The sequence below is a fragment of the Chaetodon trifascialis genome, chromosome 20 (genome assembly GCF_039877785.1).
Source record: "Chaetodon trifascialis isolate fChaTrf1 chromosome 20, fChaTrf1.hap1, whole genome shotgun sequence".
In the NCBI taxonomy this organism is placed as follows: Eukaryota; Metazoa; Chordata; class Actinopteri; order Chaetodontiformes; family Chaetodontidae; genus Chaetodon; species Chaetodon trifascialis.
The window spans coordinates 17,733,126-17,757,573 of record NC_092075.1 but is presented as its reverse complement, the minus strand read 5'-3'; the positions used below and the strand labels follow the sequence as shown (position 1 = coordinate 17,757,573).

At 40.4% G+C, this 24,448-nt stretch overlaps 1 protein-coding gene across 1 annotated transcript in view; it reads left to right on the top strand.

The window, feature by feature from the left end:
- whrna (whirlin a) overlaps positions 1-24,448 on the top strand; it is a 126,796-nt gene that overhangs the window by 47,487 nt on the left and 54,861 nt on the right. Inside the window, 2 exon segments of the mRNA XM_070989398.1 lie at positions 10,840-11,058; positions 16,703-16,828. Of these exon segments, the coding sequence (XP_070845499.1) occupies positions 10,840-11,058; positions 16,703-16,828 (345 nt within the window).

Below are 24,448 nucleotides of genomic sequence, written 5' to 3'. Positions count from 1 at the left end.
CCATGCAGACAAATATTCAGAAAAAGTTACACACTTTCTCACGTACGTTGTGCATGTATGTATAGTGATGCATAATGTGACTATCTACACTCATTAGTCGTGCGGCAGCTCTTCAGGCATGAAAAAAAAGTTCTTATCCAGGTACCACAGTTGAAACTTTACTGCCTCCACAGTCTTTTGATCTTCCCACACACAAACAGACTCGCCTGAAAACAAAGGTAAACACACACTCACATGCAGACAGACAAACACACAGACATAAATACTCACTCGCACTTTGCAGACACTCACAGTTTAGCGGTGCGTAATGAGACCGTCTTATACACTATTCAGAAATGCACTAACTCCTGCCTAGGTGCTGTAGTTCCCGTTTTCCATAATTCATGTCTCTTGCCTGCAGAAGTGTCTCAGAAGGAAATGAGGCCAGATGAATAAACCCCTCAGATGGAGAAGCTGTTGCTACATTTGTGGGCAGTGAGGTGTCCTGCTGGTTAGAAAGGCCGCACACTGACAGAGAAGTCACTTGTGTTCATCTTCATACGTGAATGTGTGTGTTCTGTCTATGGAAAGACTGTACCCTCTACTTAATTTGCTGTATGTTGTACTGGTCACAGCAGGTAAATGTGTATTTCTAGATTCTCAGTCATAAAGAAAAAATGCAATATAAAAACATCCATTTTTTCCAGAGGACAAAGCACTTACCACCACAGGCAGTACAACATTGTAAAGGAGTTCCTTTTAGTAATGTTAAAGTGTTTTGTCTGTATGTAAAACAAGAGTTGCATTAAAATATACTTATATAATGACAATCATGCTGATTGGCTGATGGCAGTCGTGGGTTTTGTCTACAAGGAGCATTGGGGCCAAACAAGGATGATGGCTCTCCTGTTGTGTTATATGATTGGTTGATCTCCATACTAGACAGCAATAGGCAGATGGTGCCAAATATTTTAAAGTGCCTGCCCTTTTCCAAACAGCATCCCAAGATGACTTCTGATGTGTCAGCTTACTGACATGCAGTGTCGAAAGAGAAGAAGTAGTTACAAAACATGTTTTGCAAAAAACAAAAAATAAAAGGCAATTTGTTCAGGCATGAATGAGTGGGCTTAGTATTATTATTTTTATATCTTTTTGCAATTTATCCTGGATGAATGTCAAGTGGGTTAGTTTTCATATCCGATTTTGAAAACCATCTGACTCCACTGTGCTGAACAAAGGAGTGTGTTTGGCCTAATTTACATTTTCACTCTAAGTTAAGTACCTTCACTTCTTTGCCTCTCTCTGAATTTACAGTTCTACCTGCTGTAACTCACTTTTGTCCTGGCATATCCTTAAGCGCGGCTCCTACCCAAAGCAGTGATAATTACTTAAAACCATCCCATTTGATATCTCAGACACTTTTCCAATGGCTCCAGGCGGAGCTGCAATTTGAACGCAGAGGTTTCATCAATGCGTCTGTGAGCAAAGGGGCGCTTTAATTGATTTGGTGTGAGCAGCGGAAAACCGACGCCACCAGCAGCCGCAATCACCTGCAGGCACAAAATGAGCTTCTGTATAGTTTTGAATAAGAGATGCTTTATTGATATCATGACTGCTCAGATACTAAAGCAAAAACATGCACAATTAAAGGGGACCACTGGGACTCTGAACATCAACTGTTTGCTTATGTTTATTGCTCTGTTGAGTAAAATGAAACCACTCCTGCTTCTGCTTGTCGAGGTTTAGTGCTGATTGATTCTTTCACTCTGTTCCTAATATGATAGATCCATCCCAGCTAATTGCACATGCTTTATGAAACCTGAATGACAAAAGCAGCTGTTCCCAGTTTAACAATATGAAGCAGCAAGAAATTACTTTATATTCAGATGCAAAGAAGCGAGGACAATGTGGCTAAGTTTAGCAGAAATTGAGCAATGAATCGTCGTCCATTGCTCTCATCATCTGTCCTCTCCCTTTCTCTTGCCCTCTGTCAGTAAATATCAGTGAAAGATGTCGGCATCTGTGTCCAGGAGGAGGTGTCGTAAATAACAGCCGCTGAGAGATATGGTGTTCAATACAGGAGAAATGCGAGGGAGGAGAGGAGCTATAGGAGTCTGATTAATGAACTAGTGTAAAGGAATGAGTGGGGGGGGCTATGGATCCATGGCCATGCCATTCTGACATTCTTTTTATTTGAACAATTTCAAGCACTTCAGTGTAATTAGGACTTAGTTGCCATCTGTGTAGCTTCTTTCTGGTGGAGCAGTTAGTCATGTAGTTTCACAGCAAGGGGACTCAGGAACCTCAGTGTGGTTCCTTTTAATAGATACTGTTTGTACTGTGCTGTATGTTATAACCACATTATTTCTCCAGATGTATCGACCCTTTGTACTGTTGCACATAAACCGTTTTCAACTTCTATAGAAGGTTGAGTACCTCAGTTAAAGTCATTGTGGTTGTCTTAAAAACATTAGCAAGTCTTAAAGACAGAATGAGAGCATATCAATGATACAGAAAGAACGGCACCCCCGGGCAGATCGGCTAGAGGAACCTGGGCAGGCAAATAACTGGCTAAATATGGTGAGGTCTGGGTGGTGAGTGGAAACTTTGACAGTGTGAAAAAGCTGAAGTGGTCAAGAGGATAAGAAGAAAGCAGAAATTCACCCATAGAGGAGCAAAGACATAACCAGAGAGAGATCATCCTTATTGAACTTTTGTGGTGGAAACAAGTTAAATGCACTACATTTCTTAGGCTTGTACTGTAGATCTTGGGACTGTGTAATTAAAAAAAGTTCACATGCAGCAGCAGTCAATGGAAAATAGAAGTACCTGTTTTAGTATTCTTAGTATTATAACTATCATGATGTTTGTTTTTTATGAAATGATAATTCTTCACTGCCTGACATGTCTGAAAATCTTGATAAGTGACCAGTGTCAACAAAACGTCCCTAAGGTCCCATCTAAATGTCCAGCCTCACAGACTCAGTGTAGCGATCATCAATCTTCCATATAAGATTTAGCTTTGCTGCTTCTTCTGTAGCGCATCCACAGTGAAAACAGCGGTACATTTCTTTGTGTCTGCCACGACATTTTTAGTAAGCCAGTTTTAATCTTTCTCTATGTTCAACTTAAAATGATAAATGACAATATTATGGCAGTACTGGGGCCTCTAATACTGTTAGCCATTATGATAGGAATCTCATGGAGTGACTTCCTGAAGTGTGATAGAAGGATGGGCTCAAGAGCAGAAAATACTGAAAAGAAAGACAGAAGAACTGCAGGGTAGTTCCAGTGTTTATACCATCTATTAATCACTGCGATTTTAATCTTTTCCTGCACATATACTGTCTGTCACATTGTCTCGTTTGTATTTTGTATGCGTTCTGCGGTGATGTGTGTGAGTGTTTGTGCAGGTGGTCTGGGCATTTATTCAAATTAAAGAGAGAAGCAGAGAGTGAGAAATGGATTGGGGAATGGGGGGATTAGCGGAGATGGCTTGGGCAAAGCATTGTGGATGTTTTCCTCTGGCTAATCCCTGTGATTGATGACTTGGCTCCATTAAGTCTCTGTGTTGGCGGCCTTGTCAATTACTCATTAATCCTTCTAAGTGTTTATTTCATTTGGGGCCTAAACTGCTTCTCTGTGTCCGACAAATATGCATGTGCATGCTCACACACGTGGTAAAACAGTATGTGCAAACACATGGGACACATGTAAGTCTGCGGAGACAAAGTCGTCGGAGAGTTTCTGTTCCCAGCAGATTTGAAATGAAACATCCTGACTGTTGGTCATTCACTCACTCCAAAACAGACACTGGCAAGAACAGTATTGATCTGGGCAATGACCACAACCTCTGAGAGCTTTTCAGGAACACTTCAGGTTTACAGAGATAATCAAAAACCTGTCTTTGAGTCTAAACTGAGAAAGTAGTCCTTGAGTTGTAGCTGTTAGAGCAAATTGCACAATATAGCAGATCTACCTGCTGCTCAGGTTGGGGCCTTACCTGCTGTATGTTTATGTTGCTGTGAAGTAGCAGCAACATTAGCAGATGGCTCGTGCCTGCTATTTTTAAGCTGCAGAAGTAAAATCACAAAGTACATATCGTTCAGTTTTTATGAGTTTGCAAAAGTTTGTGGCTGACAAATGCCGGAAATTTACCTTTAATTTCAGGGTGTTTACATCCTCGTCAGATGAACAGCGTAGGGATCGTGGTTGTTTTTAAACATAACCTTGCAATTTTGAGGGAGAGAAATTGACTGGAAGTGTTCATGTGCAATGAAATAAATTCATCATATTTAATATTTGTCATGTGACATTTGATTTTCCAAGTCATTCGTTTATTTATTTATCTTTTTCATTTAAAATTGCAGGAGTGAGCATAAAAGGTCTCCGACTCCCAAACTGCTCACCCAGATTGTATGCAAACGCCGCCAGCTGAAATGTCAGCACTTTTAATCGTGAATGGAATCGCAATGTTCATTTGGATCTTTAAGGACATAAAACAATAATAAAACCCCAAACCTCACAGTTTCATTCCTGAAGCCCAAACGATAAAAGCATATTGTTGTTGGAATGTGTTCTGCCTGCACTGTGTGCTGTGGAACTGGCACATTGTGTCTCTACCTGTCAGGGACACAAACTGAACTGATGTGAAAACGAGCACATGTGATTCCTGCGTTTATTCTTCCTCCCGCTCAGTGTCAGGGAAACAGGCACGCCTGCTGCCACTTACACGCTTCGCCTTTCCCCCAAAGGTACCAACACATACAGCTGATAGATGGATCGGACTTTGAAAATCGTGCCAACGCTGCACAGCATCAGTGGCTATGATCCATTCACGCCGCTGACAGATCCGCTTGCCTCCCAGCCACGCTCACATTTCCAACAAGCCATCAAACAAACACATTCCAGTTTTGGTTCAGCCCGTTTGTTCTCCAGAGCGCACACGGCCTGTCGTCACTGCTGGCTGCTGTAATTGGACAAACACTTGGTGAACCCGCAATGCAGCGGCGTCAACAAAGAGTAATCAGTCCTTTTAATCTCCTGAGCACTTTTGAAGCTAATATAAGCACGATTATATCACAATGTCTCTTCAAAGTAACATCACCTATATCCGTTTTTCAGCTAAGTGTTTGTCACGATTTTCATGTATTTTCATTGTTGTTTATTTTATGTGTTTTATTAATTGAAATTCTTTCTTTTCTTATTTTATACTACTCTGTTGAGTCACATAATTTACATTATCTAGGAGTGGAAAATAACTGTGCTTCCATTTCACAATGGAATCAAAACAAACTGGATTATCCTTATTAGTCATTGCTGATTCAATTACTGTTGTGGTTGTTTGTCTCTGTTTTATTGTTGGTCTCTTTGCCGGTTAGAGTGTTATATTTTGTGTTTTATTTCTTAAAAGTCTGACTAGGAATCCAGCTATGGCTAGAAGTCCTCCATACACCACATTGGTTGCATTTTATGCAGAAGTAACAGTCCCGACATGTGATGTCCCTGACAAATAAATAAATAGCTTCCAAGCCGTCGATCTTGTGCATCAGAGGATATTCACTCTATATAAGTGGAACCTTTTGCATGTTGCACTGCTGGGGGCCTTTTCAGATTTTTAGTTGTGCTGGGCAGCACCAGCGTGTCTTCAAGGTTGAAATCACAATGTTTGATATCCTGTTGTGTTTCCATTGTTTGAGTCTGTATGTGTGAACGGGGCATTCGAGAGGATGCATCTTCCGGCACTTCTGCAAATGGCTTCAGCATTCAGCCATGATAGCTTCCTGCTTGGGGTATCTGTGCGTGTGTGTGTGTAATTGTTTGTGTGACTATTTGTGTTTGGGTCTTGCCATCCTCTGGAGCATTCAGTCGAAGGAATAAATTCATTCAGAAAGTGTTTTCCCATTTAATTAATTATTTTAGTGAAGGTAATTAGGTTTAAGGTTGCAATAAATGTTAAGATTAAGTCTCTGTGATTCATGTACATACTTAAATGTTCCACTGAGTAGGATGGTCTGTGTGATGATCTTACAAAATGTCATCCTCCTTGTTGGCTTGTTTGTGTACTGAGTGATGGGATTTAAATGCTGGATTTTCTTCCACTTAATAAGGTTTGATATAAGATCTAGAATAGATTCCAGTTGTGTAATATGAGAAAGAGTATCTCTACAGTCTTGTGTTCAAATATGACCTGTGTTTGCGTGTGTGTGTGTGTGTGTGTAAAACAGATCCCCGTGCTTGATAGATCTTTTCTGACAGAAGCAAATAAACAGGGCGAAAGGCAATTTGCCTGGCTGCTTTTTGGTTCCTTGTGCTTTGTATGTCTGCACCACTTTCACACATCTGATCGTGGTGCTTGCAGGTTGGTGTGTTTGTTTGTCTGACTGTGTACTGACATTGCACGCTTTGATAAACTTGTGTTCACCTGTGCAGTATGCGTCCATGACAACTTATCAGGCGGATGCAATTAGCAGGAACAATTAGCGCTGATTGTATTCAACCGAAGAAGAAATGTTTGATGATGGTGTTTGGTTCTGATGATGTGAGACCAGTTTCTCCTGTGAGAGACAATACAGTAACCCTTAACCTTAACAGGCAACCTGTGGACTGTTTTGTTTTCCTCCAGTAAATCCACCTGTCCAAAACCTCTGAGCCCTCATGAGATGTGTTGCCAACGTAGCTATTGTTTCCCTAGATTTGGTGACTTTAAGTTGTTTTTTAATTAAAGAAAGCCCATTGTAATTGTTTCTAGAGAGTTGTGGGGCTACTCTATTGGACTACTTTCTTTTGAGCAAACTTTCAAATACTCCTCATTGAACGTGTAGTTTGCTTGTTGCTGACTGTTACTTAATTTGCTCTTGTTTACAAGATTTACAGGAGTTGGGTTGTCTTTGTTGCCTGGGTCTCCTTGATTTAAGATAACTAATTTGTTAAGGCAATTTTGCACATTTGCTGATTTAATCTTGTTTTCTTTGATTACAGATGGTAAAAAAAATGCACAATGAGCTAGTTACTGTGTACAGCACCTGATCTTTATACACCACCTTCCTGTAACCGATTTGATGAACCAAAAGTCAATGCTGACCCAAACTTACTTCACATTGTGTAGATAACTGCAACATACTTATTTTAACCCCAGTACTTCCCAAACCTAACCAAGTATTTTTGTTACTTAAACCTAAGCAAACTGTGGCTGTTTCATGTGAGGACGAAGGTCCACCTCCACTGGTACTCTCCAACAGTTGTTCTGGGAGTCATTGCCAATCGACCACTTCAGTCGTTTAGTCATGAGGACATGTTGGTCACAACACATGCACATATTAGCACATGACTTCATGTAATGATTCCAATCAACTTTTGGAGATTTAGACACTCAAATTGAAAAGAGTTTGCAGTGCCATTGAGTCCATTAAATACAGACACTTTACATAATCAGGGTTTACGATTCAAACCTTCATGTCTCACAGTTATTCGTACTTTGTAATTTTCCTGACATCAGGTACCTTTAAACCCCCTACAGTGAACGACCATGCATTTCTAAGTGATGAAATTGCATGGCCTTTGCAGCTGGGCTCTTTGCCATTAGCTTTTGTGTATAAAATGGATTGCCTGGACTCTCATGAGAGCATATTGTTTTTCTGCAGTATCATCTGAAAGCAGTTTACCTGCCGTTGCCATTTTCCATTATGCTCCTCTATACATTTCATTATTTTCCCAGCACTGTTTGTTCTGGTTGGAAGCAGTGCCGAGCTGCATCAGCCCAGTGTCACAATCAGCACTTCCCTCCAGGGACGACGCATTAGGACCACTGTACCACATCTGCTTAGTCGATTACCACTGTTTCTTATTCACAGGATGGAGCAGGCTGTTAAACCCGCTGCCCTCCCTCCATCACCTGCATTCCCCTCCATCTCTCTTTTTCCTTGTGTGTCATGTTGCCCTTAATCCCTGCACTCGCGCTTCTCATTGCATCTAAAAACTGCTCATTTTGCTTCTCCATCTCCTCTAAATGCAGTTACATTTCTCAGACCAGCATGCACTGTGATAAAGCCTTTTAGTAACTATACATCAAAGTCATGCTCTGTAGCAGGTTGGCAAAGTGCTTAAGAGAGAGGCCAATGTGTTTGGATCAAGCAGTCACCTTATTAAAAAAACCTCATAATTTGAGTTAAATACTTTCTTGGGGTTGTGGATGCTGCAGTGCGTTTCCAGCCTTTTGAATTCAGTCTTTAAAGGTTCCTCATCATCTTCATCATCTCCTCCAAAACAACCGATCTCAACATAATTATTAGCCATGTCCCAGTTCTACATATTTGTCCACAGTATGTTCTACATGTACTTCATATAGTATTTGCAGGTATTGTACAAAAAATCAATATACTTCAGTGTTCTAACAGGAAATCAAGTATTGATGAACATCAGTTAAACTGCGAGCTTGCAACACCACTGCAAGCTGAACAATTAAAATATGTAATCTTTTCTGTATTCTGACACCTCTCTTGCACCACATTTTTTCCCAGTGAATTTCTCCCTAGTTTCCTGCAAACAGTGCAATCCGGTGATTGCCTTTGGATTCCCAGGACCCCCTGGTGATGTCTGATGCTCAGTGGGATATGACGTGCTGCTGATGTGCATTGTTCATATCAGGGAGATAGCCTTTGTCATCAACACTGTCAAAAATTTTGACACAATAATAAAATCAAGACAGGCAATTTTCCTTTTTGACTCCCTGCTGTTTGTGTTTTGTGTACCTTTCTGAATGTGAGTATTTCTCTCCTGTGGTTGGATCTTCTCGCTCTCTCTCTGTGTAAAGGCTACTGCCAGTGTACCTGCTCATGTGTTGCTGAACTTATTCGTTATGCACTTTTATCCACACCTCTGCATTGACACGGCCCATAAAGAGGAGGTGGAACAGGGAGGGAGCAATGAAAGCCATTTTGGTCCAGTCAGTGATCTTTGGTGCTGACAAGGTTTTGTTGCCTCAAAATTTAAAGTTATTATCTCTCAGCAGAAATCATGATTGTGAAATTGATTCATCTTGATTGTTGTGCTCAAAGGAGATGGGCCTCTTCTGCAATCCACAGCTCTCTGACAAGTGGTAATTGGAATTATTGCTTGCAGCATATGTTAATAGGTATTTCAACAGAGCAATAGTAGTATAGGAGTAAGTAGTAGGAGGAAGACCGATGAAGGGAGATTGATGTTTGGCTTAGTGTTATTTGTGGGTAATTGTGCTTTATAGCAGCATGATTTTGAATTCCTAAGGGACACAGACCTACTTTGAGGAGTCTATTCACCGGCCTTACACATAGGATCTGCAGAAAGGACTACTGGACATATCATGGTGTGGTGTTTAAGATTTTTTTTATTTTGTACTATTATTTTTAATTGAATACAAAAAAGGTAGTGCTAAATAAGGTAAAAAAATACATTACACAGCAGAAATATAAATGGCTCAACGATGAATCTGCAACGATACACAGAAAGTTCAAATGACTCTCAATAGCAACATAAATTCAAGTAATAGTAAGCTTTAAATGTATTTAACATTGAACAAAATACTAATCCATTGTGTGTACAAAACCCGCTGTTGTATATAGTACATATATCCAGAGTATCAACATCAGAGTAGCAGTGGAGCAGTTACACATTCTGATGAGCTAATCTTACAGTTTTGTACAAGTGAAAATAAATGAATCAGGGCTTTTTAGCTATAATCTCGTGCAGAGGTAAATATAAAGAGATTTGTGATGATTGATGAATAGCAGTTTTAGGATCTTACTGATATATTACTTTCATAAAAAATGCTCTTTTCTTTCTTTAGCAGGCATACAATGGCTGAACTTTTTAACTTTTATAGTAGCTTAAAACAAGACAGCTCACTGTAATAACAAACAAATGAAAAACTGTGAAATGAAAATAAGGGAGAAATAAGAAAATCTATCACTGTAAAGAAAAATAATTTCCCTTGGCTACGTTTAGTAAGGAAGAGCAGCTCTTGTTCTGTCACTGGTGCAGGAAGGTTCCACAAAAGACCCAAGGAAACAACCTTAAATAATGAGTCCTTTTAATATATAAGTGATGCCCACAGACCCTTGTTGTCGCCAGAGACTTGAATCTGTTGCATTGTCCAAGATGCATAAATAAATCACTAAAAAGAGATGAAAAACACCTTACAGATTTATACTGTATGATCGATATGATCACTGTTTTGGACTAATATCAGTTTTACATTTGCCAGTGTTAGTGACGATATTTAGTCTGGAATGAAAGAAGAGGTCCTGCTTGTGTCTGTGGTACACAGGGATTGTTTGATCATTAAGAGCTTCAACCCTGTTCGGTCTGATTTCTCCAGACCGCCGGCCACATGGGAATACATTGATCTGCAGAGGGATTGCATGTACAGCTCGCTATCAGAGAGCAATGAGGCACGGCCAACAGCAATTTTCAGTAGAAATGTGTTTGTTATATGTGTGTGTGTGTGTGTGTGTGTGTGTGTGTGTGTGTGTGTGTGATCATTTGACCTTTTTAGGGTGGTGAAGAAGCAAGGCAAAAATTGCTTGCTTCTCTGTAATCTTTGATTTACTCCCACATTTAGTGGTGTGTCCCACTTTAATATTCATTGCCACAACCTCACACTGTGTTTGTGTGAATGTATGTGATGGTCTGACAAAAGCAAATTACACTGATTGAAGTGTGGATTTGTGGCTAGTCCTTGCTCTTTGAACTTGACCCATGCATACAGATGTTTGCCTTGTGTTTATAATGTGGCCTGAATTCACTCTCCTCTCCTCTCCTCTCCTCTCCTCTCCTCTCCTCTCCTCTCCTCTCCTCTCCTCTCCTCTCCTCTCCTCTCCTCAGGTGCTGAAGGGCAGTAAAAAGCTTTGTCTCTCTGTGCGTTCAGTCGGGCGGATTCCAGGTGGCTATGTCACCAACCATGTTTATACCTGGGTTGATCCTCAGGGTCGGAGTGTGTCCCCTCCTCCTGACCTTCCTGAGCATCGGAGCGCCACCCTGAGGAGAACTGACAGCCAGCGACGCAGCAACATGCAGCTACTGCAGGAGGGAGATGAGAAGAAGGTGAGGCTGCTCTATATGGGAAACAAAACACTGGAGTGCTGGAATAATGGAGAGGTGTTTCCATTGTCTATTTTGTTTTGCACAAATCTCAGTTGTAACTTCAAAGGAATAATTCTATCATCAGGAAAAGCAAAATATTCAAAATTTGCAGAATGAGGATTACATTTATTCATACAAAGCATTTGTTGTCACTTACATCCCTTGTGCACTTTCAACATTTCTTTTTGCAAAAAAAAGTGCTACCATAATAATATTTGTATGGATAATTTCTCTAATTTCTCTAAAACTCTGACAGTTACTGTAATGCTAAAAATATAAAATCAAATATTCATGAAGAATGTAAAAAGGCAAGCTAAATTAAGCTGAGCTAAACTAAGCAACAAAATCGAAAAGTGTTTGATCCATAAATCATAAATACTTTTAACAAATATGCTAAAAAAACATCCAACTTCCTCTAAAGTCACCAACGAAAATGTTGCCTCTAACAGGCGTCATGCTGTGAACCGCCCTTAAGACTGAAACGAGGATTCCTGCATTTACATTCAGTCTAGTCAAGCACAGTTTTTGAAGGCACAGACATCGCACAGCTTTTGCTGTTCTTTCCGTGGCCATGAATAAATCATCTTGAACATGAACTTGAACCGTTCAAACACCTGATTGGACAAACACACCAAGCACTGGCAACAAGTAGGTCATGCAGTTGCAGAATCATCCTTCAGTTACATTTACAGTGCCCAGTTTTAGCAGCTGGTGAGGATTTTCAGTGGTCACCAGATCATCTTCAGGACCTATAGTCCTGCAATGCTCCACCCTGTCACCACCTCATGACCTGCAGGGAGGGAGCTGTCAGAGCTGTTTAAAAGATTTATTACACTAGAACTTTCAATTTTTCAGCAGCTAACAGCCACACATTAATCTTAACTGCTTTAGCTCCATTAATACAGGCTGTAGTTAGTGCTGTTAGATAAAGCTTACAAAGTATTAATCCAGTAGATAGTTTGGCTGTGTAAGCTTCTTTGCTCTTTGAAAATTGAATTCATATCCATTTCTGATATTAAGGTGCTTTCAATGATTAGATTAGATTAGACTGTATTCAATTTAATTGTCATCGTCAAGTGCAACACAGAGACAACAAAATGCAATGTCTGTGGAATTAAAACAGGTCTTGTTTGATGTGTATTAACATTTAATGGGTAGAACGTGGGGAACTACATGAAATTTTCAGGTGGTCACTATTGACTAGAAAATCTGTCATCTCAACATTTTCAATCCTCATGCTTTTGGATTTGCCTCCAGCTCTGTGGTTAAGGGGCAACTAAAAAGACGTGTTCTGCATTGAGCAAAGTAGAACTCAGTGTCTCTGATACATAGCACCAGAAGGTCGAACTGCTCGTGCTAATACTTCCTATCAGTATATACCTATCCTGTAGTGAGGAACTGGATGTGTGGAACTGCTATCACAGTGGCCTAACTGCTCTCCCCTGCGGAGAATCTGCAGTCCGCTAAACACGAGCTGGTTTGTGAATTTTCCCATTTGTCAGTGAATTCAAAAGAAGTTGGGACGCTGCATAAAAACATAAATAAAACAAAATGTGATAATTTGGTAATCCTTTTTCACACAATTAAAAACAGTACAAAGACAATCTAGTTTATGTTGGCGGCTGTGGCTCAGTAGGTAGAGCGGCCATCTGCCAATCAGGAGGTCGGTGGTTCAATCCTTGGCCTCAGCAGTCCACATGCTGAAGTATCCTTGGCAAGATACTGAACCCCAAAACTGCCCCTGATGCTGTGCCATGGGTGTGTGAATTCATATGTACGTTGCTTTGGATATAAGCGTCTGCAAATGACTATTTGTAATTGTAATGTTTTATCTGATCAACTTTTGTAAATATATGCATATTCTGAATTTGATGCCAACAGCACGTTTCAAGCAAGTTGGGACAGGAGCAACAAAATTGTCAATGTCAATTAGTAACAGTCTGAATAAATAAATGAATGCCTTTGGTGTTTTGATTACTTGAAACCTTGTCTAAGGGTACTGCAGTCTCTGTGCTTCTACTGTTGGTCTTGGATATTATGACATTAGCAAGGGCTTGTGACTCAATTAAGTTGTTCTTTCACGCAGTGCTAATTTCACTCAGAATATGTGCAATATCATTCATGAATCCCTGCTGTCATTAAATGCACTTGTCTATGCCAAACAACGGCTCTATGAACACCATCTCATATTCCATTGCTTACAAAACAGAGACCCAAGACCACCGGGACTCCTTTTAGAGAGAAAGAGGATTGAAGTGATTGCATGATAAGAGCTGATGAGGAGAACTGCTATGTGCTACCAATAAAAGAAGGATGAGTCTGGTAATTAAAATTGTTCTCCATGTCCTGCATAAATGTCACAGAGAACATGAATGCCTCCATATTCCCACTGGGCAAAGGTGGCTGGCTTACCTTCAATAAGCAGACAGTTGTTATTAAAGAAGAAGAGGTGCGCCACCATATGCACTGAATGAAAGTAAGATTTCTGTGCCAGATGCCAAACTTCCACCAGCAGGGGAAATAAGAGAGATGAAAGTCACATTGTTTAATAGAGATATTTGCATATGTGTCATCTTGCAGTCGCCAGGGTGCAACTGATTCCCCTTCTCAATCTTGGCAGACGGCTACATTAGGATTAAACCAAGTAATCATGAGCCTCATTGTAATGAAGTAAAATGTACAATTTAAAGTTTGGCACAGCTAAGCCACTGCTGAACCTCTCCCAGTGGACTTTAATGTGGTTTCTTTGCTTTCCAAATGTACATATTTTGAAAATGCTGAGTTGAGTTGATCCAATTAGTCATAAGTGAAAGACAGAGGGAGCAGAAAGTTTTTAATGGAGAAGTATTGTTCAGTGCTTCACTGCAGTAATAGCATGTGTATCTGTGCCATTGAGAGAGGAACGAATCTCAAGTTTAAGATGCTTCAAGTATTAAAATTATGATAGAGCCTGTAATTCATTTAAAAAAAAGTGGTTCAGGTCAGTCTTAAGTGTATACATGGAAATCTTCAGCAAGTAATGTTGGCTTTGACTTTTTTGAGATGATTGAATTAAGTGAGCTAAAAGCTAAAGGGCCGACGCAAATAGTGGCAGAGTAAAGAGACATGATTGATGAAATGATGGAAAAGAGCAGATTGTACCTGCCCAAATCATCACCGGTGGGACGAAACAGCACAGTTTAATACAAGCCTTTCGCCTGCAGAACAGACCACAAGTGTAAACAAAGCAAATTATGTTTTATATTTTAGGTTCTTCAGAGTAGCTTCTGTTTGCTTTGATAACTGCTGTGCACACTGTTGAAATTCAGTTAACAGCCATGCTTTGTCTTAAGTTAATTAGTGAAATTTCTTTGCTTCTTAATGAGTTTGAGACCAGTTGTGTTGTACCAAGGCAGTGTTGGTATGCAGTGAATAGCCCTATTTGACTACTGTGGTAATGCATATTATGGCAAGAACAACTCAGTAAAGAGAAGTGACAGTCCATTACTTTAACACATGAAGGCCAGTCAATCCGCAAAATTTTAAGTGTTTGTGAATCTTCAAGTGCAGCCGCAAAAACCATCAAGCATTCTCATGAAACTGGCCCCAGAAAAGGACGACCAAGAGTCAGTTAACGGCACCTCAGACTTGAGCCCACATAAATGCTTCAGAGAGTTCACATGTCAACATCAACTGTTTGGAGGAGACTGTGAATGACTGAGAATCAGGCCTGCATGGTTGAACTGCTGCAAAGAAACCACTGCTGAGGGAGAGCAGCCAGGAGAGGAGAATTGCTTGGGAGATGCAAAGAAGGTGAATGGATGTGTGGTTCCCAGCGTGAAGCATGGAGGAGGAGGTGCGGTGGTGTCAAGGTGCTTTGCTAGTGACACTGTCGGAGATTAATCCAAAATTCAGAGCACACTTACCCAGCATGGCTACCACAGCAGCAACATGGCTCATCTGGTTTGTGCCTCGTGGGACAATCAGTGTTTTTCGACAGGACAAAAACACACCTCCAGGCTTTGTAAGGGCTATTTGACCAAGAAGGAGAGTGCTGGAGTGCTGCATCAGGTGACCTGGCTTCCACAATTATTCACACTAAACCCACCTAGATGGTTTAGGATGATTTGGACTGCGGAGTGAAGGAAACAAAAGCCAACACTGTATGGGAACTCCTTCAAGGCTGTTGGAAAATCATTCCAGGTGACGACCTCATGAAGGTGGTAGACAGAATGCCAGTCATGCGTAAAGCTGTCAAAGCAAAAGGTACTTTGACGAATCTAAAACAAATTTGGCTTTGCTACACTTACACTGCCTTCAGTATTAATCTGCAATGTGGAAAGTGTTATATAGAATTATATATATATATAGCTATAGTGAAGCTATAGCTATACACACACTGTATATGCAAATTGTAAGTCAAAACATAAAAGCAAGGCAAAAAAGTTTTAAGTGTAAAAGTGTTCAGCAGAGTACACTTGTATAGATGCATAGCTGCATGTAGACTGTGCCTCTTAGTCCAGGTCTTTACAAGTGCAGTTGTAGTCACACACACTCTCAGATGAGACGCATCAGGTCCACTTTACTTTGAGCTGGTGCACTAACACTGCCATGCCACTGCCAAACATATTGTAGATATTTGAAAATTGTGTAAAAACAGGTCTCTCACCATCTTCAGAAGCACAGCCTTCGAATGTCCGAGAGGTAAAACATTTTGGATATAAATGACAGAGGTGCCCTGCTGGATGGATTCCATCACAACTTCTTTCAAACCAGTAAAATGAAGCAGTATTTATTCTGGTCCTTCAGCTTTCTGGTCCTTCAGGCTTAAGGTAGTCAGTTGCAGTGATGGTTTCAGCGATAACACAAATGTTTCTATAAATAACAGATTTAAGTTTTCACATGCAAAAACTGACTTTTTGATTTATTCAGACAAGCCACAAGCTGTATGAGGCATCATGAAACTGTATTGAAACAAGTATAGTTTTGTTGTGTAGCTGTATCCACATCATTTATTATAATACCTAAAAACAGCACAAGATGATGTTGAATATACATTTTCGCTAATGTAGAAACTGGAATCATTTTGGCGAATTCATGTATATCCTGTATATATCCTCAGCTCCCTGCAGCAGGGTGTTTACTTGGATGCTATAGCCAGGGTATTTTGTAGTCATCCAATATTTCCAGTTGATGGATTATTTGAATTCAAACAGTGTCAGACATTGTCTGCTCTGCTTATCAGGGGGAGTGACAGTGATGAGCCTTGTAAACAAACTGATTGACCAATTTAAATAGTCAGTCCTCCAATCAGAACAGATTCAGCCTCCTCATAAATGGCCCTGTGTCACCACATCTAAGTCGCTCCTGAAGCTCTTTATTTTCTGCCAGCAAATCCCGGCTCAGAGCGGGGCTGTCATTTCTTCCATGCATTGTGTTTCATATATCCGTTTCGGTTCGAACAGCCCGACAGCATGGGCAAAATCTGGCAGCCTGTCAAGTAACACAATGGAGAATGTAAAATGTCATTTAAAATGTTGGTATTTAAGAAGTGGCTGGTTCACTCAATTTCTAGATATTTAACCCCTGCTTCTGCCATCTTGATTTATCTGTCCATCTTCAATAGGTCAACTTGGTGTTGGACGATGGCCGGTCTCTGGGTCTGATGATCCGGGGAGGAGCTGAATATGCTCTGGGTATTTACATCACTGGAGTGGACCAGGGATCAGCGGCAGAGTGTGGAGGACTCAAGGTAGCAGACTGTCTTTCACTCACTGTCTCACTTTGATGGAACATATGAAATATGATGTATTTTAGATAAGAATTTAGTTGTTTGCATGCTTTGCTCTTTGTTGCTGTTGTTGCTGGCTGTGCACAATAGCTCTCATCCATACTTAACCTGTTGTTTTCCATTTCCTAAGAGCTTTTCAGCACGCTACTCATCATGCAGTTGGTGCTGAATATACATGTTGGTATATCAAAATATGAGCCATTTGTTAACTAATAACTTTTGCTTAACTTGCTTGCTTTGAACACTGTAGCAGCCACCACAATTCATTATTAATCATTACTGATTACTAAAATATGTCCAAGGTGACATCTTCAAATGTCTTATTTTGCCAGACCAAAAGTCCAAACCCAAAGATATTCAGTAAGAGACTGTGAAAATCAGCAAATATTAACATTTGGAACCAGAACAGAAGTTGTAGCCATTACATTTTCTAATATTTGCTTCAAAAATGCTTCAAAGATAAAGCAATAAATAGTTAACAGTAAAAAACAGTCAATTAATTTTCCATCCATCAACTAACCTATTAATCAACTGAATTAAATTATTGGCAAATGATTAACAATAACTGTAATGTTGATCTAACTTTAGACTCCCAGCCGAGCACAGACACATGGTTTGCTCTAGTTTAAACGCATATTTGTGTATTGATGTTGAGATGGGTCTGGAGAGCTGAGCCGTAATGGCAGTGAAGCAGAGCAAAAGGAGAGAGCTCAGTAGTTGGCTGGAGGGCAGATTGGCAAACGCTGGGCCAAGCAGGTAGACTGAGACCACAGAGAGTCAATAAACCTGAGGCATAGAATTAAACCAGGTTCAGGCAAACACGAGGAAATTACTAATCAAGGCTTAAACTTGCCCGTAGTGTTAGAACGTTGGCAAACTGAGCGATCTGGCTGAGACTGAAGTGTAGAGACTGAGGAGCTTGATGAGTGCGTGGGTTGCAGGTGTGCAGGCTGATTGGCAGCAGGTGGGAAAATAAAGTGCCACACCCAGACAAACAAACACCGAGAGAACAAACAGGAGACCAGCAAGAAACACAAAGGAGGGAGGGAGAGTGCAGCCGCACCATGACATTAAGAAAGGGACTTTGGCTTGTGCACTCAGAAAAATGTAATCCTTTAAAGTTACTGTAATCTTTTATTTTTATTTTACAAAAGTATTGATTCCTAAAAGGGAAAACATTCCTTTCACCTGCTGTTCTTATGAGGATTTGAGAGCACAAGGTCAGGTACAGAGCAGTTGGTGGGGATTTGATGTAATATGTGAATATATGGGGATGGGGGGGGTTAAGCATAAAAACAGAAAGTCAGTCCGTGGCAGTCAATGTTGCTATCATTACAGCCGCCACAATGTATTGGAAGCCTGTCTGTGATAAGATCTCTAGTCTTGGTTGGATCACATTTGCTCTTTACATCCGTTTGCTCTGTCTATAATGTCTGTAAAGTCTCTGACCAGTGGTGAAATTTTCATTCACATTTCCTCCGATTGTCGCAGAGACACATTGGGAAGACTTATTCCCGTGTGCCACTTTCTTTGCTTTCTTTCTAACTACTTTAGGCTATTCTCTGTCAAACTGCTTTTCCTCTTTTCCTTCACCACATAGGCTGTCAAAATAACTATTTAAGCTGTTTGAACAAATAAGAGAGTAACATATGGTGTTTGTTGGATACATTTTGCTGTGACTGCCCTAAACTGGGCATCAAGTCCTGAAAAGTGAGCAAATGTGTATTTAAACAACTCAGGCTTGTGGAGTTAAAATGTTTTTACCGTTTTAAGATCTCTGAATGTTGGTAGTATTCCCTCTGAGAGGAGTCAGCTGGCAGTGAAGATGTGAATAAATGATATATGACACATGATGCTGGAGTCAGACTTGGGGGTTGCAGCATCCATGAACATAGTATTTGATGTGTAGTTGGTTGTTTCAAAATGCAGGGCTGATGTACCATAAACTGTGTACACAGTGATCTTTTGGTTTTCAGGTAGAGTATTCATGCTGAGAGTGCACAGCTTTGGTTGGTTTGCTTACAGATGTGTGTTTGTCACGGTGGCATGGCAACAGGAGAGTGAAGATGGACATCTCCTCCCCAGAGCCCTTCATCTCATGCCTCTTAGTGATCAGCCTGTCAACCAGCCAATTACACAGACACCTATTAGAGGGCCCACACAGGCGCACACAGTCAGCATCGCATCTTGATGTGAAGTGTTAGCAACTAGAAAGGCTTCTTATTAAAAGAGTGGAAAGAAAAAAGAAGGGAGGTAGAAAGGGCTTTAATATCCTGTGATATGACATGTGCTTTTCTGGCTTTTTTATGTTCCTGCTTTTCCCCCTCAAGTTCTTTTCTTTATTTCATATGTATGAACTACTTAACGCTGCTTCTGGTGCTGTGCTGTGCTGTGCTGTGCTGTGATGTGCATTTTGAAGAATGTGTTTTGGAAACTGTCGAGCCTGAGGTTTCAGAGCTCAGATTGCTTCTTTTTTTCTTTTTTTTTTGCACCAATTCTCCCCACCTCCCATCTCTGTTTTGGTGCCTGGCAGCTTAGTACTTGGAGTGGAATTTTGTCACTTTGGAAATAGTGGAATGAAGACTGTTGAGTTTCTACTGCAAGCAAGCATACGCATACTTGAGTCCAGGGCTCAGTGTTAGAAGCAAAGATCTAAATAAAGCACATTTTTCTGCCCGTTGCGATGTGTTTCACCTTTTGTTGATCCACTGATGCTCCAATAGACACCAGGCTTTACCTGCAGGCCCAAATGTGAGGCGCCGTCTCGACTGAGCGAGGGGAAGGTTCAGAAAGAGTAAGGGGAGACTGCAAAACCATAGACAACCTCCCACATTCAGGCACAAACACAGCTTGTATTGTGTGTGCATACACTGACTCAGGTAGCAGGACATAGATGAGACACGCAGTTACTCAATCTCGGGTCAAGCTATTTAAAATTCTAAGCTGAGTCGGCCATTAAAATGGGCCAGGAACATACCTGTGGAATATATCATATCTCCAAGGAGATGATTATTCTGTATAACAATCCCTGTCGGCTTCAGCAGCACAGCCACTGGTGTTTCTGTCATTGTGCCAAAGGCAAGGTCAAAAAACTGCTGTAAAAACATCCTTCAAAATATTTAGACAATACCCTGTAATTAATATTCAGGCAATAGGACTCGAGCTGCAGTAAGTCCAATGAGAATGCCTGTTATTGTTAAACATGGCAAACGTATAGTCTGTAATCCACACTAAGGGATTTTGACTTTTCACAGCAGATCCTCTGCTGCTTGGACGCCAAGTTTGTTTTGGACACATGACATGAATGGTAGCTATGTAAATGAGTTAGAATTACACACACACACAAAAAAAAAAGACTTAACATAATAACTTGTGAACTGCAAGGAGAAGTATTTGTGAAGACATCGGGCCATTCAGCCAAGAGTAATTTAACAGTTCTCTCTCTGTTCTATATCTAGACAGAATGCTGAGTTGATGCTCTGTGGGGAACACTAGATTGTTTAGATTAAAAAAACAGAATAGCCTTACTGCATTTGTTGTTTTCTTATTTCATATCCTTCCTGTACTGTAAATAGTAAGTCATTTGGTATGTTAAGGTGGACAAAGTCAAGTGCAATGAAGTTTCAGCTGCCAGTTTGCCTTGTTATTCACACAGTTGATGGGGAATCTGGAGAGCAGAGACTGCTGTTTCCCCTGCTGTATTATACAATCAAAACTCCATTTTTAGAAAATGTGTAAAACATTAAAGTGATGTTAATGTTGATTTATTCATGCCTTGCTGTCAGTGTTTCTATATTTGCTCTGGCAAATGGCAACACTGTTAACATTTGGATGACGAGTCTCCTGCTGTCTCCAGAGACCAGGGTTCAGTTCTCAGCAGGGAGGAGAACTGCACTGCTCTCATATTGGACGCATCCTCCCCTAAAAGGACATCAGATAGTGTGCGCCGGGGTGACCTATAGTGTTTGATCATCCTAAACTGTGCAACTTGTGTACAGAAGGATGGCTGTGTGGTCATGCCTGTTAAAAGCTGTCTAACAACGTCATGCTGCAGCACCAGAGAGCAGTTGAGCCTGTAATCTTTTCAGAATCTTGTCCCCGTGGGAGAACAGTTCTTTGCTTTTCTAAAGGAAAGTCCAGCTCATCCTAATTAGACCTTTTTTGAGACACTAAGTTTAGGATCACTAAATTAATCGATCAACAGAATATTAATTGGCAACAGTACTGATAATCAATTAATGATTCAAAACATTTATCAAAACAAAATTTCTAATCATTCACTGCTTCCAGCTTCTCAAATGTGAGGATTTGTTTTTAGTATTATTATTATTTTGGGTTTTAGTAGCTTCAAACTGTCACCTGGGGCTTCTGAAAAGTTTAAATGGACATTTTTGAAGCTGTTTTCTGACATTTTCTGCATAATTAAAAAATATTAATAACAGAGGTTGTAACCTACTAAAAAGCACCATCTCTGGTTGTTTTTCCACTTAAATTTGAATGCATTCTCCATTAGTGTCACTTTGTTTCAAAGTATGAGGACATAGGGGTTGCAATTAACGATTATTTTCACTGTTGATTCATCTGTCAGTTATTTTCTCTTTTATTGGTTAATTGTTTCAGAAAATAGTGAAAAATATCTTTCCCAAAGCCCAAGATGATGTCCTGAAATCTTGTATTGTCCACAACCCAAAGATATTCAGTTTACTGTTCTAGAGGAGTAAAGAAACCACATTTAAGAGGCTGGAGTCAGAGACCTTTGACTTATTTTTCTTAAAAAATTACTCAAAACGATTAACTGATCATCAAAATAGTTGGTTATTCATTTCATAGTTGACAGCTAATTGATTAATCGCTGCAGGTCTGAATGACACATTGTGAACTTTTCTAACTGAGCGTGATGAGTGTGAAGACAGGCTGTGTCAGACTCTGCAGACTCGTTGTCAGACAGTTATACCTCTATGTGCATGCAGATGTAAGCTGCCATTAAACTTGTGTTTGACCCTAGTGAAACCTTTTAATTCCAACGCGTGTGCGTGTGAGCATCATATGCCTGCTTGTGGAGCAGGTGTTTTTGGCATCTGCATTCGTCTCACTTAACAGAGCTTTGTTGTGATCTTGTATGAAGTTTGATTGATGTCGTAAAGTCATGTCGGCTGAGTGTACTCGCATCGTGATGAAATTTGATCGTTTTTGCAAACCTGTGGGTCGAATTCAATAGTAGTATCCACACTCACTAGGGCGCCCCATTTAGGAGCCAGTAAGATAAATATTTTTTAAACATGCACTTTCATAACTATTCATCTGCTGTTTTCCAGCACCTCTTTCTGCTGACATTGTGATGTTGTTTTGTTGTCTCTATGGTACCTACATGATGATACCTCCTCGTCTTTCTGTTTTAGTGGTCGGTCTTTCCAATTAATTTATTTAGATTTAGTAATTGTTTTTTGAAACATTGTTTTCCAAAGATGCTACGTCTTAGAAGTCCTTTAGATTGATATCAGTGTTTACGTTGTATATGTTGCTGAATATATTTTGCATTAAGCTACTGCCCTGCGATCGGCTGGCGACCGGTTTAGGGTGTACCCGCCTCTCGCCCGTTGACAGCTGGGATAGGCTCCAGCCCCCCCGCAACCCCGAAAAGGTATGGTCGGGTATAGACAATGGATGGATGGATGGATGGATGGATGGATGGATGGATGGATGGATGGATGGTACTAAGCTACTGCAAAAATGGGAAAGAAAACTGTGATTCACAGCAGGCAGAGAATATTTTCATTTTTACAAATCTTGATGTGTGTCCTTCGAATGAGTGATTGGCAGGTTTGCCTGTATAAGACAGAGAGGGATGGACATCTGAAACTAGATCTTAACTTGTGTTTGGTTTGTTTCTTAGAGCTAACTGAATAATTTATCATCTTGGATTTGTACCACACATCTTTCAGAAACAGGGCTAAATAAGTAAAAAAATATTTTTTTCTGTGTGTTTCTCTATTTTTGCAAATGAAAGTCACAAACTAGCTACAGTAAGTGTGGGTTTGGGACTGCAAACAGCTCATTATAAGTTACTAAAGTATATTTAATATCTTCTAAATGTAGACAGAGATAAGGTGGGCATATTGTAATGACATTGTACAGAGCTTTAAAAGATCAGTTATGAACTAGTGTTTTGTTGCTGTTTATTGCTGATTAAATTATTGAGTGACTGGGGAAATCTGCCCCCCATCTGTCCGCATGCCTGTCCTAGTAAATCTACCTGATTTGTCTTTTATGTCTAGAATGTTTCCTTTCATCCTATTATCTTTGCGTTTATCACTGTTTTCTTTAAGGCTCACACAGTGTCACATCTGAGACTCAGCTGAAGACCTTTTGGAGCTATTTGTGAATGGATATAAAAGTCAAACACAGCCCTTTAATGTAAAAAAGACTGTTGGGTAACTCATGACAGTATTTGGTGTTATCAACACGATCAAAGTGAATCGCACTTTGATATTGTAATTACTGGACAAGCAATTCATGTGTTGTATTCAGGTTTATTATAAAAGACTTTAATCTTTTACTAAGATACCTATTTTCCAATCACAAAAACAGCTGACTCAGCTGAATTGAAGTGCCGGGTACGCGTTAACGCAGGAGGATCTATTGTACGTTCTAAATAGTGTCACAAACATCCTCGGGGCACAGACTCAAGCTAAAGACATATCTGATAGTCAGTGCTCAGTAAGAGAAGATGCTTCCCTTAGCACTGTCCACACTTATGCTCCAGCTCCTTACTCCGCAGCACAGTCTGTGTCTACGTGCTGCTTTTCATCTGGCTGGCTTGACCATGATGGAGGGCTTATACCGCTTCCAGGGTTCTATGATCATTTCACCACCAAGATGTCACTTCCCCGCCCTTCAGTCTGAAAGAAAATCAAAGTCTGGCTGTGTAAATGTTACCACATTGCTTTGCTCTCCTGCCACCTCCTCTTTTATCAGGAAGCCTTGAATACGGCTTTGTCGTTAAATGTCTGTAGCATTGATGTGTCTTTAGAGCATGAAGGGACTTTGATTAAAACCAATTGCAAAAATTGGCAAAAATAAGTTTTGCATCCAAATGTGTGTGTGTGTGTGTGTGTGTGTGTGTGTGTGTGTGTGTGTGTGTGTGTGTGTGTGTGTGTGTGTGTGTGTGTGTGTGTGTGTGTGTGTGTGTGTGTGTGTGTGTGTGTGTAAACGCATGTAAGTTTGGATGACTTCCAGGACAGACTTTGTCTCGTCTCTAAACCCCCCCACACTGCATCTCTGCCCGCTCACTGCAATCTGAGGGAGGAGAAAGGTCAGCCCTGCCCAGCGCCCTTCTGTTGACATCTGCCTGATTTTGGTTTAATTTCATTAAAGCCGAGGGGAAAAGGTCAGGCCTACTGTGATGTCAACACACGAAGGTAACCGGAGAGGACACTGGACACTCCTCAAAGTCTGGAGGATGCTTTTAACTGCTGCTTTTTCATATTGTTGTACATTCATCAAACGTGTAGTAAACTCATAATTAGAAGAAGAAGAAGAGAAGAAGAAGAAACGTACTTTATTAATCACATCACACAGATG